General features: G+C 42.6%; 2 protein-coding genes across 2 annotated transcripts in view; one reads left to right on the top strand and one right to left on the bottom strand.

Moving 5' to 3' along the window:
• The window catches only part of LOC134749538 (muskelin), a 41,150-nt gene extending 27,235 nt beyond the window's left edge, over positions 1 to 13,915 (bottom strand). The window contains exons 1-11 of the mRNA XM_063684509.1: positions 13,771 to 13,915; positions 13,447 to 13,659; positions 8,407 to 8,608; positions 7,574 to 7,766; positions 6,487 to 6,563; positions 5,680 to 5,769; positions 4,141 to 4,295; positions 3,501 to 3,672; positions 2,845 to 3,008; positions 2,389 to 2,527; positions 1,270 to 1,461 (exon numbers count right to left, since the gene is read on the bottom strand). Coding sequence (XP_063540579.1) covers positions 1,270 to 1,461; positions 2,389 to 2,527; positions 2,845 to 3,008; positions 3,501 to 3,672; positions 4,141 to 4,295; positions 5,680 to 5,769; positions 6,487 to 6,563; positions 7,574 to 7,766; positions 8,407 to 8,608; positions 13,447 to 13,659; positions 13,771 to 13,850 — 1,677 coding nt within the window. The 5' untranslated portion in view covers positions 13,851 to 13,915. The remainder of the gene's footprint in view (positions 1 to 1,269; positions 1,462 to 2,388; positions 2,528 to 2,844; positions 3,009 to 3,500; positions 3,673 to 4,140; positions 4,296 to 5,679; positions 5,770 to 6,486; positions 6,564 to 7,573; positions 7,767 to 8,406; positions 8,609 to 13,446; positions 13,660 to 13,770) is intronic.
• Positions 13,916 to 15,223: 1,308 nt separating this feature from the next.
• On the top strand, positions 15,224 to 17,284 carry LOC134749545 (ATP-dependent (S)-NAD(P)H-hydrate dehydratase-like). The gene is made up of 2 exons (XM_063684526.1): positions 15,224 to 15,566; positions 16,479 to 17,284. The coding sequence occupies exons 1-2, from the start codon at positions 15,312 to 15,314 to the stop codon at positions 17,208 to 17,210; spliced, it is 987 nt and encodes a 328-aa protein (XP_063540596.1). The 5' UTR covers positions 15,224 to 15,311; the 3' UTR covers positions 17,211 to 17,284.
• The last annotated feature ends 510 nt before the right edge of the window (positions 17,285 to 17,794 follow it).

Genomic DNA, 17,794 nt, shown 5'->3' on the forward strand with positions numbered 1-17,794 from the left:
GCGGGCGGCGGGCAGGCGGCGGCGCCGCTGCAGAGCGCTCCTGTACCCGTACCACGTCCACACAGTACTGACCGACAGCACGAACAGCTCGTCGGTGTCGGGGTCGAGCGTGGCGCGCTGCGTGAAGCCGGCGGCGGGCGGCGGGCAGGCGGCGGCGCCGCTGCAGAGCGCTCCTGTACCCGTACCACGTCCACACAGTACTGACCGACAGCACGAACAGCTCGTCGGTGTCGGGGTCGAGCGTGGCGCGCTGCGTGAAGCCGGCGGCGGGCGGCGGGCAGGCGGCGGCGCCGCTGCAGAGCGCTCCTGTACCCGTACCACGTCCACACAGTACTGACCGACAGCACGAACAGCTCGTCGGTGTCGGGGTCGAGCGTGGCGCGCTGCGTGAAGCCGGCGGCGGGCGGCGGGCAGGCGGCGGCGCCGCTGCAGAGCGCTCCTGTACCCGTACCACGTCCACACAGTACTGACCGACAGCACGAACAGCTCGTCGGTGTCGGGGTCGAGCGTGGCGCGCTGCGTGAAGCCGGCGGCGGGCGGCGGGCAGGCGGCGGCGCCGCTGCAGAGCGCTCCTGTACCCGTACCACGTCCACACAGTACTGACCGACAGCACGAACAGCTCGTCGGTGTCGGGGTCGAGCGTGGCGCGCTGCGTGAAGCCGGCGGCGGGCGGCGGGCAGGCGGCGGCGCCGCTGCAGAGCGCTCCTGTACCCGTACCACGTCCACACAGTACTGACCGACAGCACGAACAGCTCGTCGGTGTCGGGGTCGAGCGTGGCGCGCTGCGTGAAGCCGGCGGCGGGCGGCGGGCAGGCGGCGGCGCCGCTGCAGAGCGCTCCTGTACCCGTACCACGTCCACACAGTACTGACCGACAGCACGAACAGCTCGTCGGTGTCGGGGTCGAGCGTGGCGCGCTGCGTGAAGCCGGCGGCGGGCGGCGGGCAGGCGGCGGCGCCGCTGCAGAGCGCTCCTGTACCCGTACCACGTCCACACAGTACTGACCGACAGCACGAACAGCTCGTCGGTGTCGGGGTCGAGCGTGGCGCGCTGCGTGAAGCCGGCGGCGGGCGGCGGGCAGGCGGCGGCGCCGCTGCAGAGCGCTCCTGTACCCGTACCACGTCCACACAGTACTGACCGACAGCACGAACAGCTCGTCGGTGTCGGGGTCGAGCGTGGCGCGCTGCGTGAAGCCGGCGGCGGGCGGCGGGCAGGCGGCGGCGCCGCTGCAGAGCGCTCCTGTACCCGTACCACGTCCACACAGTACTGACCGACAGCACGAACAGCTCGTCGGTGTCGGGGTCGAGCGTGGCGCGCTGCGTGAAGCCGGCGGCGGGCGGCGGGCAGGCGGCGGCGCCGCTGCAGAGCGCTCCGCACGTGCCCGTGCCCACGTCCCACCACCACAGGTCTAACAGGTGTTCCTTGTTGCGCTGCCCTGCGAAGATGTATAGTTTCCGTTGTACCTGAAATTAAAACTAGTTTTACCAGGGGTGCGAAGCTCCTCCTTTCGGGCATGCTAGGCTCCGTTCGGATCAGCATTACTTCGAGCAATTATTAGGGTTGCACAACTTGACGTCCCTTTGCGAGTACGACCACAGATAATATAATGACCTGAATTTTGACAACCCTAAATAGCCGGAAGGGATAGTACCATACATAAGAAAGGGACAGCATGATTCGTCCATAAATCGCTGTAAAACTGCACACACTGCAGCGCCTCCGCGATGTTTGCGGAGCGGCAAATTGATGGCTTTTACGCCGTAATCAGGAAGCGGGCCGCTTCGATGATGTGATGAGACGTGTGCGCGGCTCCACGAACACCATCCTACAAGCACTGGCCGAGAGGTGGGACTCCCCGATACTGCGGCGATGGATTGAACTCCATTCCACAGTGGGGAAATAAATTAAAAAGATTTTTTAATTGTATATGCATTTATTTATTAAAATTGTTATTTTTTTTTATTGTAATTTTAATGTATTTCATTAATAATTTCTTTCTTGTGTACTAACATAGTTTCTTAAGTATTACCTATTGTTACTAACATATTTAATTCTAATTTAAGATTAGTTATTTTATTTTAAATGTAAATGTAATTGTATATGGAATTTTTATTCCGAAATAAATTACTTGAATTGAATTGAATTGAAAACTACGGTTTTGTAGGAAGTATCCTTTCTGTACGGTAGTACTATTACTTATTCTGTGGTTTTACAATGCGAGCGAGCGTGATCCGCTTCAGCTTCGGCAAAAATGTTTTCGTATGTCTGTCCGCATTTTTCAATCGATTCTCAGTAAGTTTTGTGAGGATTTATTTTATTGATTCAATTTTTGATATTTTTTCTAACAGCAGCGTATAGAGTCATTAGTGTAAATAATATGGGTTACTCACCGGGTGGAACAGCATGGAGTGCGACACGCGCGACTGCGGCGCGGGCAGCGAGTGCCTGTCAGCGAGTAACAGCTGCCAGGTGTTCGTGTTTAAGTAGTACGCGTACAGGCCGGAGTATTGTGGTGTTGCAGCTTCCTCTCTGAAACAATCATGTTGAGTAATCAACCTTGTCTTTTCCTCTTAACAATAAAGATACGTCCCGGATTTGACGACATCTCAAAATAATATCGATTTTGAACACAATCCGACTATGTACTGGCATAGGAGTTTAAAATAGCGTCCACTTTTTCTAATTGACTCACGTGTTGTGTGACTTGTGTGGCAGCACCCGGCCCCTGAACACGTAGACACATCTGGTGGTCGAGCACGATTCGAGGCCCGCCCGCTGCTGCTGTGTCGGCCATTACTAGCAACCACTGGCAGGTAGGCACGTTGTACGTGTGGTGTGTGACTCACGTGTTGTGTGGCAGCACCCGGCCCCCGAACACGTAGACGGTGCGCGTGTCGCTGTCGATACACATCTGATGGTCGAACACGAGCCGAGGCCCGCCCGCTGCTGCTGTGTCGGCCATTACTAGCGACCACTGGCTGGTGGGCACGTCGTACATGTATAAGTCGCTCTGAAAATAAATAAGGTGATAAAACGGGCATCTTTAGAGCTCATACCTATTAACTTGCGGTAGCCGTACATCGTGCCTGCGATTTTAATATGCAACCGGTCATGGTCGTACGCACTTCACCGTCAACTTACAGTATAGTAGTATAGTGTTGCGAAGCTACCGCGGTTGTAATCGCAAATGCATACGTAATAGTCGTGTCATAGTTTTATAAATACTTTGGATGGGCCCGTCCTCAAGCCCGCTGTGCTAGCATAGGACCTTATTGACTATGATATAAGGTCGTTAATGCATCACAATTACATTCATATTGCTGGGTACTCGTTGTGCACTGTCCAAATACCTCCCCAGTGTGTACAATCGTCTATACACGGGATCGAACACCATTTTGTGACACGAGCGCGGCGAGGGCCCGTTCTCGAGTCCGCTGTATAGCCATAGGACGAATAGGACCTTATTTACTATGACATAAGGTCGTTAATTCATCACACTCACGTTCATATTGCTGGGTACTCGCTGAGCGTTGTCCAGATACCGCCCCAGTGTGTATAATCTTCTGTGCACGGGGTCGAACACCATTTTGTGGCACGAGCGTGGCGAGGGCCCGCTCTCGAGCCCGCTGTGCCGGCAGAGGAGCGCCCAGCGCTCCGTCTCCGTGTCATATGACCTGTTATTATAGAAAATGTTGACATATTTTAATAAAATGATTTTTTAAGTCGTCGCAGAGGTATTTCAGAGAACGTATCGTGTACAGGTCGATTCACAAGAGCTGGCACGAATGGAATGAATGAGTGAACGAAAATGTTTATGGGCTCTGATCTGACAGTATACCGATACAGGTGTCACTAATACAATGAAAGTTTTTTTGAAAGCGCCTGGGTGTTCTTGAATCAACCATTATGTTACGCTATTTTTAGGGTTCCGTAGCTCGAAAGGGACTCTCACTTGTTCGGTTTTTTTTCCTTCAGATAAATTTAAGTAGCCGAATGGCATGACCACTTGGATTGTTCAACGGTATATTCTACACACAGATTTATGTGGTAGTGTTAGAGTACACCACGATTTGGTGTGATGACTGGTTGTACAACAGAATGGTACACTGTGGAACAGGTGTGATAGAGAAGGCAGTACACACCACAAGTCGTCCAGGTCTTCCGTCCCGTTCCAGCCGCCGAAGAGGTACAGTGTGCCAGTAGTAGAGTCCACTACTAGCTGGTGACCGCCGCGCGGACCGGGTTTGGTACAGCAGGCGGTATCGCATTCTGATGATTCACCGTTCACGGGCACCTCCTGTCGAGAACACTAGTTTCATATGTGCTGAACGAAAATACTTTTTTTAATAGTATGATGAGCTACAGATGAAACAAAAAAAATTAGATACAATAAATCAAATTGGCTTTACTGCTATAGCTATCGGTGTTAAGAAGAGTGAGTGAAAGGAGAGCTATCCTGAACACTATTGCAAATAGACGCGGAAAAATGATTGGACACTTAATACGACACGACCGCTTGTTTAAAACTATCCTGGAGGGGCGGATAGGAAGCAAGCGGGGTAGAGGAAAACCCAGTCGCAGCTTTTTAGAATAAGTGAAAGAAAAAGTAGGGGTCGTGTCGTATCGTCGCTGGCGCAGGATAGAGAAAGCTGGAAGATACTCCACCGACAAGAGGATAACTCGTAAGTTAATAATGATGATGATACTGCTATAGATAGGGCAGTGAACAGGGACATAGTGTAAGAAGGAAGGCCCTGCTCTGTTGCCGAGATGCGGTTCTGGACCGACAACGTCAAACGTCAGACACTTCGACGTGAACATGAGCAGTGTTTCCACTTTATCCTTTTAGTAGCATGTTCGTGTTCAAACGATGCCGATAGCGGCGGGAGCATGAGCTAAGTATAAACCATGAATAGTATAACTGGATCGGGCATCAGGGGTGGGGGGAAATGACCGAACGGGATACGTACGTCTCACATTTTATTTATTCCCCACCGTAAATTTAGTATGGTTTATGGTGGGCTACAAATCTACTCGACCAATCATATTGTCGCATTGCGTATTTTCTGTCCCTCACCGGCGCACGCGTATATCTGGTCTGTGTAATGCTAGGTCTATGGTCCTCGTGTAAACGGTGTTATATTGTATTTGTATTTATTTATTCATGAACAATATAATTGTATTTGAATATAATTACATGCTAAATTCCTTAAATCTAGGTCCTTAAATCTAAGAATTATACAATCTAACATGCAGAACAATATCAGACGTATTTACCTAAATTAATCTAAATTAATTACTACCAACATTACGTAGACAAATCACTAAAGTAGGTCGTGAACTCCTATATAGAATAGAAGCACTCTTTCAGCAGCAGTGTTTTTAATTTATTTTTAAAGATGACAAGGCTATCGATGTTCCTCCACTCACTGGGAAGCTTGTTGTAGAGCTGCACACTCTGAAATTCTGCGCAATGAGTGACTATATTAAGTTTAGGTTGCAGTTTACAGTGTAGGTATTTCCTTCTAGTACTTACACGTATCTCCCTCTCTTCATTAGTCTCGTACTCCTTTAGACTTTTGACCAGGTCAGTGAGGAGCAGAAGGATGTACAGACACGGGACAGTTAGTACTTTAAGGTTTATGAAGTGTTCCTAAAATATAGAGAATGATCGGCCTCACCGCGTCGAGCGGTCTTGGCTCGCGGTCGGCGCACGACAGCTCGTTGGAGCGCTGCGGGGGCGGCGTGTCGCAGCATAAGCGGTCTTCCACCTAAAGTTAAAACATTCATAAAAATCACGTGAGATTGAGCATATTTATAATGCGCATATTTTTTTGGGTTATACATTTATTATATACAACACATAGTTCATGATCAGCAACGCAGGCTTCGTCAAGTGCTTACAACAATAAATCAGCCACCTCACCTACTAACAAATGATATAATCCGCAGTCAATCTAAAACACTAAATTAAACTAGGCCAAGTCCCCACTTCGGACCGTAGCCGGTCCAAAAGTCCCCATGACACTGGCAGCGTCGCGTATGTACGCACTGGTTATACAGTACGTACATACGCGAGCTTGCAAGTCTAAGCCTGCCAAAGTGAATTAAGTGTAACTGTTAGTACCTATTACACTAAGCTAATAATACGGTTTAACTCATGTATTTTCTCCATTTTGAAGCGCCCACGTGCGCAGCGTGCAGCAGTCAGCACTGTCCGTGTAAGAAAATGGAGACCTTGACTCTCCGAAACACGTCGCGCGAGTGACTAAAAATACACAAGTTATACCGTATTATTAACTTAGTGTTAGTATGACTCAAGACAGTTTAAATTTGATCGAAATTAAACTATCGTGAGACATATTTCTAAATATTTAGATCACTACGGTTCCACTCACTATTATTTTTAATCGCTTTTGGCGACATGTTTCGGACTTTTCGGGAGTCCTTCCTCAGGCACGAGTTTAAATTTGATTGTTAGTACCTACCTGCACGGAGCAGCCTGACATCTCGCGCCACACCGGCGTGTACGGCTGCCACGACATGTACCAGTCGAATTCGCCTTCTGAAAACAAACAAAATGTTAAATTATATTAGATAATTAGGGTTAGGTAAACTAGGTACTCTTAGTCATTTGATTTTCTACCTTAATACAAACAGTATAAAGTTGGTATTAAAATTACACCTAATAATATGATGTTTGTAATATACCTAGATTTAGAATGATTATGACATGGTTCTTAAACTTTAGCTAAGCAGACGTAACTGCAGCGTAAGTTGTCAACATAGCAAATCCACATCATCTCCCAATCTTAATAGCATCGCTCGCAAACGTTTTTGCTTGATACAATATTAATAAACTAAGAGGTTCATTTTCAGATGCAGCAAAAACAACTCAAAACCATTTTAGTGACATCCACTTTGTTTTCTGAAGCCTGCAATGTCATTACCGGAAACTCACCAGTGACAGTCTCACCCTCTAGTCACAGATTATATAATAGTTATTACGAACAGATACTTATCTCTCAAAGAAAGCGCAAATACCTACCGTTTTGATACCTACACAAAAATACAATGGAGTGAGCTTCAAAGCGCCGCTCCCCGCACCGCGCGCGCCGACACAACGCTATGGTTGCCGACGCTTCTTTCAAACACTTAGGTGTCTTAGGTAGATATCTAACTATAAATGTGTCGTAAAAAACATTACTTACATCTTTAAAACAATCTAATAGTACCTACGTAGCTTGTAAACTATCATAAAAATAATAACAGTAGGTGTAAGTACCTATATTGAGAATGTCTACTCTTTTCCTCATCTGTCGAAACAGGAAAAACGATTTTTTTTTTGTTGTTTCTGCATCCATCCACACTACAAGCTGTGTTACTTGTTCGTTACAAAGACATTACTTTGGCATAGCGCGCGGTGACGTGCGTGCATGAGCGCGTGTGGCAACCAACTGGCACTGGCTAGCTTTAGTACCGCCGGCGGGAAGCGAGTCGTATGTAAAAATACGAGCTCGCGCGGAGAGTTCCATAGGCCTGCTCTTAGTAGCAGTATGTGTTCCAGTAACTCACCAGTGACTGCCTCATCCAAGATGTCCTCCGCGAGCTTGTAGTCCCCGTTCTCGACGAGGGCGTGCCATAGGCGCGCTTGCAACTCGCCCTCGAGCCGCACGCCGCTCTCGCGCGATAGCGCCTCGAATGCGTCCTTGTAGCGACGACGCCGTAAGTGTTTTAGGAGCATTCGGACTGCTTCTTCCTCTTTGCGCTAAATAATTAAGTAATCATATCACTGTAAATTTTTCTTGTATGATGGACCTTAGGAGGATATAATACTTACCTATATTAAACATAAATCCTCAAGTGACTTGTGAAATGTATATAAGTCTGCGTATAACAGAGTTCAAAATCCAAAAACTTAAAAAATTTTAAAATCTTTTGCAAGCCTGTCACTTATTACATGTATTGAGTTTCGTTATAATGATAGGTTTTAAAAATAAAATAATAAAATAAATTGATTTTATTTCAGGCAAGCACCCTGTTTTGCTTTTGTAAGAAGAATTTTTAATATTATTTATGCAATACCACCTTAAATCAAGCCCTGAGCTTTTTTATTATTTAATAATGATTATTGACTTAGGGTATGCCCCAGAAATGTTGACGCGCATTTGGCAAAATCCGATAGGAAAAAGGTTTATGTCCGCGCAATGAGAGCAAAAAAGCCATCGACGCGTCGGCAGGCGCCGGCCGATGCGAGCCGAGCCGAACGACGACTTTCTGCTCTTATTGCGCAGACATAAAGCTTTTTCCTATCGGATTTTGCCGGTTCCGCGTCGACATATGTGGGGGAACCCTTAGCATAATATGATAATAGATCCCTTAGCATAATATGATAATAGATCACTTACCAAATTAATAGTATCCAGCACACTAGCCATCAGATCTTCATGTGTCTTCCCCTGCAGCTCCACATACCAGATGGTATAGTTGTATGCCGGACCCCAAGACTGCAGCGGCACTATCTTCAGGTACTGCACTGGCAAGTACAGGCCTTCTGTGGTTCTGTGCCGGAGCCTGAACACCTCTGGCGCACTGTCTTTTTTGAGCCCTCTACATGACAAAAAAGACATCACATGGAACAATAAGTCTAGAATAAATTTGATTAGGAATGAAGTGAATTTTACAGCCTTTATACAATTCCTTAGGTATTTAAAGAATATGCCTTTTCCACATTCAACAAAAAACAAAAATTAAATAGAAATCACCTATATTTGTGACGTTTTCAACCAAAAGGTACCACATTGTCGCTAGTCAATAAGGTTTATTTCAAATTGAAGTTATATGGAAATAGTGCCTTATTAAAAACCGACAATAAATACCCTTTTGATTGAAAATGGCACATTTATATATTTTCACAACATATTGCTAAAATTTAACTTTTTAATAATATTAAAAAAACCGGCCAAGTGCGAGTCGGACTCGCCCACCGAGGGTTCCGTACTTTTTGGTATTCTTTGTTATAGCGGCAACAGAAATACATCATCTGTGAAAATTTCAACTGTCTAGCTATCACGGTTCATGAGATACAGCCTGGTGAAAGACAGACGGACAGCGGAGTCTTAGTAATGGGGTCCCCTTTTTACCCTTTGGGTACGGAACCGTAAAAAGCAAACTCATATCAATTTAGGTTTTCTAATTTAGAATGAAACAAAAACATTGAAAGAAATTTTACTCTTCCATGGCCTGTTATGTTAAAAATAGGTATATCCCCAACATTGTTCTTGTTGGGGGCCTCGTTGTCAAAAATAGATATTCTGATGCTAAGTTTTATAGCTGAAGTTATTTAAGAGGAAAAAACGCATTAAATTACTTGACCGTCACTGGAAGCTTTATAATTGAGAGAGCATATCTGTTTCCGTCGAATTATCACCAGTCTTGTGCTTTATTTGACCCTTGTTTCCGGCAACAGTGGCGACACCTGGCGGACCGCGCCATTTTTACACCAGGTAAAAGATGTCCGGTGAACTGTTTGTCATTGGCATTCAGTTTCCCGTCGGAGCAACAAGTCCGCAGCGAGTCAGGCTCACTGACCATGCGGCCATTACAATTTAAATAAAAAAAAAAAAAAAAAATGAAATGAAATTATTACGTGTGATTCAATAGTCAATACATTATATTAATTAAAGTGAATTTAAGTATAAAAAGTGATCACGTCACGTAAGTACCTTGATTTCTAATATTAGTAAAATGAATATGTGGTCATATATTTTTAACAGTTTTTCTGTTCGTACCACTACCTACATTTTAAATTATTGTGCCAAATAATTAACCAGTTTACTAAAGTGTTTTATTTGCAGATCTTTCTATCCGATTATACTTTTTGTGAGAAATTATACAATCGCTTGCATTTTTGAACTAGAATTAATATTTATTTATTTGTATTGCTATTTTAAGAAATGGATAGTGATCAGTGAATGGGTGAGCTTCGCAAGCATATTGCAGCTGGCAATGTCAACACTCTTTGCCAAGATAATAATTGTTTTAAAAACAAACGGTGCCTCAAAAATTGCTTTCCCTGATAACGAGTCAATCCTGTCAGAGGTTAGTGGTGAATTATATAAATAAATAAATATTTGGGGACAATCTTATACAGATTGACCTAGCACCAAACTAAGCAAAGCTTGTACTATAAGTACTAGGCGACGATATATATACATATATAGAAATATACATACTTATATACATAGAAAACACCCATGACTCAGGATTCTCAGGATCAAATATCTGTGTTCATCATACAAATAAATACCCTTGCCGGGATTCGAACCCGGGACCATCGGCTTCATAGGCAGGGTCACTACCCATTGCAGACCGGTCGTCAATATATAGTTAATGATGTCAATGATGCTCCGTGCCCGAACGCTGAGAGTCAAGACGCAAATTTAAATTTGCCGTTCACTGTTGATATTGAAACGAAATTAAAGGAACCTTCGGTCCCTAAGACTCCAGTATTTTATCTAAAAATAATTCTTGACGTTCAACGCTAGGGAAGCGCAGCATGGTCTGAGGGTAGATACTCTGATATACAAAAATTTTACAATCATACTCCAGGTTTCATAGACCTGGAAACAAACGAAGAGGTAAACATGTATGATACTTTACGCCATATAGCTTATGCTGATAGAATCATATGCAGCTATTACCTACTCCTTTTTGAAACAAAAACAGGCGATGCAAGATAGATTTCGTAGTCTTTTATCGTGGGCTAAAAGTATGAAATTTTTCATATTAATTAAATACTAGTTGATGATCTTTCCAATAAGGCGATTTACAAAAGATTTCCTCTGATCTTCTGCAATTAGTTTGTGGTTACCGCGCCGAAGCTATTGAAATACGCAGAGAGGCCATTACAAGCCAAATTAAGGAGCCACTTGTCAAAGCATTAGTAAACAAAATCCCCCCTTCCACAACTAACATTTTTGATGCTGATTCTTTTACATCACCTCTTGAAAAGGCAGGAGGAGTTTGAAACATGTTTGGCCTCTTAAACATAATGATATTACCAAGGCAAATCAGCCTAACAGCCGCCCCTCGCGGGGGCAAGGCATACAAAAACCTACAATTCCATCGCGTGGAATTCAGTGCAATGCGAGCTCAGGGTACTTTCCCTCGCAAAATACGCATATGCAAACCTGTACCGACGCACCCTCGCGGGGTGTATGTCATTGCCAAAATTGTCAAAAACCAAATTACCCTTGGGTCAACCTTCAAAAAACCACCTCGCTTACCACACAAGTGGAAGAGCGTAGTTTCAAAATCGAGGCTCGCGGCCCGGTCGTGGAGGTAAGTACTAGAGGATGAGGAAATTCCAGTAGAGGTTACAAAGGCAACCAGAAACGGCAGAAACCATGACTCGGAACCGTTTCAAGTAGGCCGGTAGCGCACTTCCTCATACAGTGGAAGAAAATGGGAGCACCAGTATTTCTGGTGCTCCCATTGTCTCATTTGCTATTGCATTTAAGTTAATACGAGGGTATCGCATACCATTCCTTGCAAAACCACTTCAGGTGTATCCCAATTTAAAATCAGGCCCCTTTCATCACACTCCTGTGTCAAAAGAAAATTTCTTCAATTGTGCACAAAATGAAGGCTCAAGGCATTCTAAGTGTAGCACTAACCGTCACCAAGCTTTATTTCTCCTCTTTTCCTTGTGCCAAAATCGGACGGATCAGCTCGACTAATTTTCAACTTGAAAGCGCTAAACGGTTTATATACCGGTCGAACCGTTTCACCACATAAACATGCATCGGATACCCGACTTCCTCAACCAAATGACTGATTGTGCAGGTATATGCCATAATAATCATAATATACTTTCACGTACAGGTCTCACGTTTCACGCACGCAAGTGTATTTTCTATAATGACAAATTTGACAAAAACGTTGTCAATACTGACAAGCTCAGACCTTGCGGCAACAATGGAATGTCAGAATTGTAGTTTACCTAGACGATTTTCTGATTGTCCATCAAAATGCCATACTACTAGATCATGTCAAAATCTTTATTCGAACCCTCATAAGTCTCGATGGTAAGTAAATTTCACTCTGCCAGACCCATCGAACACATCATTTCTAATACCGCAATGTGTGTCGAGCGATTAAATTGGTGGGTATAAAGTTGCCAGGCGTCAACAACTCTACAGCACCCTCCCCACCAATTTTCTAAAACCGATGTCCGGGTCGCAGTTGAACGACCTACTTCTTTCGGGAGCTTCGGAACCTTCATTGCAATCAGAAAGAAATGTTAGCGATCCTTCATGTTCTTCAAGGTTACGCTCACCTGTTGCATCACAGTTTGATGCCTATACAATGCGACAACAGGACGGCCGTAACCCGTCTAATGAAAGAAGGGGGATCGAAATCATTAGCCCTGGTAAACATAACCCATCGGACTTTAGATCTTCTAGATCAAAATCAAATACACTTTAGCATACATTATCTACCTGGGAAGTACAATTGTCAAGCCGATCAATTATCGCGTCGTCACCTACCGCCGGAATGGCACTTACTACCGGCTTGCGTGGATACAGTTTTTGCGAAGTGGGAAATACCGGTGGTGGATCTATTCGCCTCGGCAACAGCCCACATGGTACACAATATTATGTATCCCGAGACCTGAAAGACCTTCAAGCGATGTACCACGCATTCAGTATTCCGTGGAACTATCCACTCGCGTGGGTATTCCCACCACCTTTTCTGATGCCCATAGTCCTCGCTCACTTGAACCAATCGACCGGGATATTTCTGGTAATGATGCCTTGCTAGGGAAAAAATGTTCTGGCGGGCAGATCTCAAAGCCCGAGCGCTAGCAAGGCCGCTTACTCTGAGAAACCTGCGGAAGAATCTCAATCTCGTCGACACGTCGACAGGGTTACCACCTCCCTAAGTCGAGGAAATGATTCTTGAGGTTTGGAAGTATACTCTGTATAAGTATACAGCTAGTCATGGAGCTCAGATCAATTATCATTGCTTAAAAATTCTTGCAGAAAAATGACTTTAAGAACTTACAAAAAAGCTTGAGCTTGGCAACGTTGGATTTCTTTGGCATGTACAAATATATATATATATATAAACTAGCACAATTTTTATCGGATTTACATCAAATAATAGTATTAGTAGTAAGTATTTTAATATGCGTTTTATTTCAGGTAAAACGCTGCTATTTAACTGATTTGCAAGACCGAAGTGATCCCAAAATAGTGTTAGTTATTAGTTATTACAAATTGAGTGGCATCTTATTGCCTAGAGAGAAGGGCCAATATTTCACTGGATTATTTTTTCCAGCAATAACAACTCTAATAATATCCGCCTTACCTTAACAACTGTTTGTAACAAAATAAAATGATTGTAGAATAACAAGTTAGTACTTATTATTGTTGTTTACTCACGCCGATAACAACACAGACAAGTTGTGTTCATCCGTGCCTCCTAATATTTGGAATTTCTTCAGGTCACTGACGTGAGCTTTAATGTATTTCCCGAATTTGATAGTTTCCACTATAGCAGGCGCTTTTATTTTCAGCATTATATACTGTGAGGGCGTGTTGCTGTCCGTAAACCATCTCGAGAGTTGATCCGATGAGTTGTTCACCATTATATTTCTGGAATAAATCATGAAAATAGTTCATTTTCGTAGAAACCGGATCTCTGGGAGAGAAAGGCTGGAATAACTATCGAAATAAAGGGCATACTCCCAGCGCTAAGATACTTACTCTGGTATATAATTGGCCGAATGGCTCGAGTATTTGTGTATTGTGTAACATAGCTTCACCGTTTCATATTTATCGTCCATTTTTAAGCAATTTCTGAGTAGCTTAAATAAAGTGTGCTAAAATATAGTCTTGTTATTATCACCTGACATTTGACAGTGACATTATGTTCTGATACTAGATAATAGCATGGAAATAGAAGATAACGAAAAGTTTACGTATATTTAATTAAAATTCCTTTTTACTGATCTGATCTTTGATATAATGATATGTTTTGCTTTGTCATTTTTGTTCGTCATGTGCTGCATGCATTTTCTGCTTTCACCATGTTGAGGATGTTGCCTGCAGTGGTTGTTGAAACGTCCGGAGTGTAGTTGTAAAAATGTTTATTGTCCGTATTATAATGTTAAATAAGTTACAAAAGGTTCGAATGTTAAATAATGTTCAAAAAATAGTTAATGTTAATCGGTTTGAATCAAGTTTGAATGTACCCGGTCTCGCCCATTCCGTACACTTTTTTTTTTCTTCTTGATGGACTTGAGGGCGGTGTTGCCCGTAGCCAACGTCATGTTAAAAGGGTAGGAAATAACGCGGAAAGGAATAAAGGAAATTCAGAATTTGGAATAACAAAAAAACCGGCCAAGTGCGAGTCGGACTCGCGCACGAAGGGTTCCGTACCATTACGGAAAAAAAAACAGAAAAAAATCACGTTCGTTGTATGGGAGCCCCATTTAAATATTTATATTATTCGTTTTTAGTATTTGTTGTCATATCGGCAACAGAAATATATCATCTGTGAAAATTTCAACTGTCTAGCTATCACGGTTCATGAGATACAGTCTGGTGACGGACAGCGGAGTCTTAGTAATAGGGTCCCGTTTTTACCCTTTGGGTACGGAACCCTAAAAAAGTGGTCAGGTCACGTACACAATAAAGTACACTTGATTGTTAGTAGTAGATTGTGGCGTCGATTTCGCAGATTGTTCACGCCTTCGCGCCTTGTTCCCCGTTTGTTGTTGGTTTTTCGGCCCGCGTCAATAAAGTCGGCGCGAAGCGCGAACGCGAGTGTGGAGTTGATGGTTTTACAACAAAAAATGCAAAACATATAATAAATTACGTATGCTGCCATAGACAACTATAGTTGGTCAAACCAAATTGTCAGTAATAAAGAACAAAAAAAACTATACTCATCCTTTTCTTTTGGGTGCTAGTACTAGTGTAAGACAAAGATAGTATGATTATCTCTGTCTATGTTTGAATCAGTTTATGTTTGTGATAATTTCAGTAGTATTGCCATGTACAAATCAAAATTTAATCGAATGAATCAACTTTAATTGTAATCGATTCATTTGTAATAAAACGTGAATTCGTATCTCAAAAGTAAGCATTTTTTGTAAGGGTTATATCCAAGATCTCAAAGGCCACAAGGTCATATTTATTTGTGTGAGCAATTATTTTTTTAGGGACGTGTTATTCGTGGACATTCTATTTTAATCAAAACCCATTAGATATTTTATTTGTGAGAAATAAGTTTTGTTTTGAATATGAATTCTATTCTAAAAAGTTTCGCTGTAATTGGATTGTATTTCGTATTAATGACTAAAAAGGTTACTTCGTCAATAGTCGAAGAATGTTCAACTATCGATAATTTAAACGAGGAAAGGCTTTTAAGCCTCGGTAAAATTATTGTTCCTGAATTTGAAGGCAAAAGTAAAGGTGACGCTGGTAAAATATGTGTTATAGGTGGATCTACAGAGTACACTGGCGCACCATATTTTTCAGCTATTTCATCCTTGAAGGTGACACTTTATTATTTAAATTTTATATTACCCTGCTTTTTTATCAGCATGTATAGAGGCGATGACTATCTCGTCGCATAATATTTTTTCTCCAGCTGAAACAAAGTATTTCCGAAAATATTTTGCATAGGTTGTGTAAAGGGTAGGTTAGGTTAGGTCTGTTTTATATTTTTTTAAGAAATGGTAATACTTTCAGCACAATAACAATTATGGCTAAATTATGCGACCCAATATATATATAGAGGATATTATTGTTATTTTATTTTAAATGTTACGGTATTTTTTTTATATTTCAAAATGAAATTGTACGATGCACATAGGGAGCGTGTACGTACGTAACTGTCAAATCAAGTTAAAGTTTTCGATGTAGGCGACATGGCGACACACGCTCCAATTCGTAGTCCCAGTATGAATTTATCGTCATTAACTTCATAATAATTACAATTTTATACTTTATAGAAAAGTCGGACCACGCTAAGTTTTTATGCCAAGTAGGCAAGTACTACATCAAATTTGGCGCTCCTATCGGATATGTATGCATTGTTACTGCCAAGCTTATGCAAATTTAACGTAGTCGGAGTCTTTGTTCGTATTAAGTTCGCCTTTTTTACTTACGATATGACTTAACATAACATTTAATAAATGGTATAGTCAGTCAAGCAAATCTTGTCAGTAGAAAAAGGCGCGAAATTCAAATTTTCTATTGGGCTATAAACCTTCGCGCCTACATTTTTTAAATTTGCCGCCTTTTTCTACTGACAACATTTGCTTGACCAACTATAGTAATTTTCTTTGATTTGTGGCTTTATAGTAGGTAATGGTGCCGCGGTTAGTCTCAGTGTTGGCTTTGATCCTTGATGAAAATAGATAAGATTGATAATATCTTCTGTATGTAAATATATATCGTTTCAGGTTGGCGCTGATTTGGTTTATGTTATCACTACTGAGAATGCAGCACCAGTTATAAAATCTTATAGCCCAGATCTTATAGTTTATCCTTATTTAAGCTCCAAGAACTTACCAAAAATTGAAACATTGCTAAAGAAAATGGATATAATCATAATCGGGCCAGGATTAGGAAGGGAAGAAAACACAATGAAATTGACTTATGATATCATAGAAGCCTGCAAGATGTTAAAGAAGCCATTGATTATTGATGCTGATGGCCTGTACGCAGTTTCAAATAATTTGACTATTATTAAGGGATATCCCTTACCAGGAGCTATCCTAACCCCCAATAATAAGGAAGCAAAGAGATTTATTACTGCAATTTCTAGCAATAGCACTTGGTACACTTTCTGGGGAGATAATGTTAGCGTTTTGCATAAAGGAGGTGAAGATCACTACTACTCCAGTATTGCTTCTTTCGATTGGACTTTGTCAAAAGGAGGATCTGGTCGAAGAGCCGGTGGGCAAGGTGATATACTTTCTGGAGCTTTGGGTACTTTTTACACATGGGCTTTGAAATATGATCTTTGTGATAACGAAAAGTCTGTTCAACTTGCACAAAGTGTGGCTGCTTTTTTATCTGCTAGGTTTACGAGAATATGTAATTATAAAGCTTTTTGCATTCATGTGCGCAGTATGACTGCTTCAGATATGATTAACCAGATTCATGCGTCGTTTGATGCTTTATTTTTGTGATTTTATTATAATATTGTGTATACCATTGCAAGTCTTGTAAATCATATAGATATTACATTTTTTTAAATCTGCCATACAGTTATCATTTCAAGTCGCTGAACCCTGTCAGTCGGTCCAAGTTAACTCTGCGAAGACTTTGTAACAGTCTATAAAACAATACAGTCATTCGACGAAGCCGTCTAGACAGGGCAATCGTACGGGGTGCGAGGGGCGAGGGTGTACCGCACGCACCCGAGCTGTATGCATTCGCCATTGTACGTAGCTCGGTACACGTCAAAGTCGTCGGTTACTGTATACTTTTTACACTGTGACTTTGTAAAGAAAGAAGTGCCGAGATAGCTTAGACGGCCGTTCATGTATTTGCAAATATTTTACTACGTCGGTGGCAATCAAGCATACGGCCCGCTTGATGGTAAGCAGTTACCGTAGCCTATGGACGCCTGCAACACCGGAGATATTACACGCGCGTTGCCGACCCTAACACTCCTCTCTCTCCTCCTCCTCTTAATTTCAATTTTAAATTGTCTGTAACTCGTAAGTAGGTAAATGGGTATTTTTCGAGAATTACAGTAACGGTGTGGGAA

The sequence above is a fragment of the Cydia strobilella genome, chromosome 18 (assembly GCF_947568885.1).
Source record: "Cydia strobilella chromosome 18, ilCydStro3.1, whole genome shotgun sequence".
NCBI lineage: Eukaryota > Metazoa > Arthropoda > Insecta > Lepidoptera > Tortricidae > Cydia > Cydia strobilella.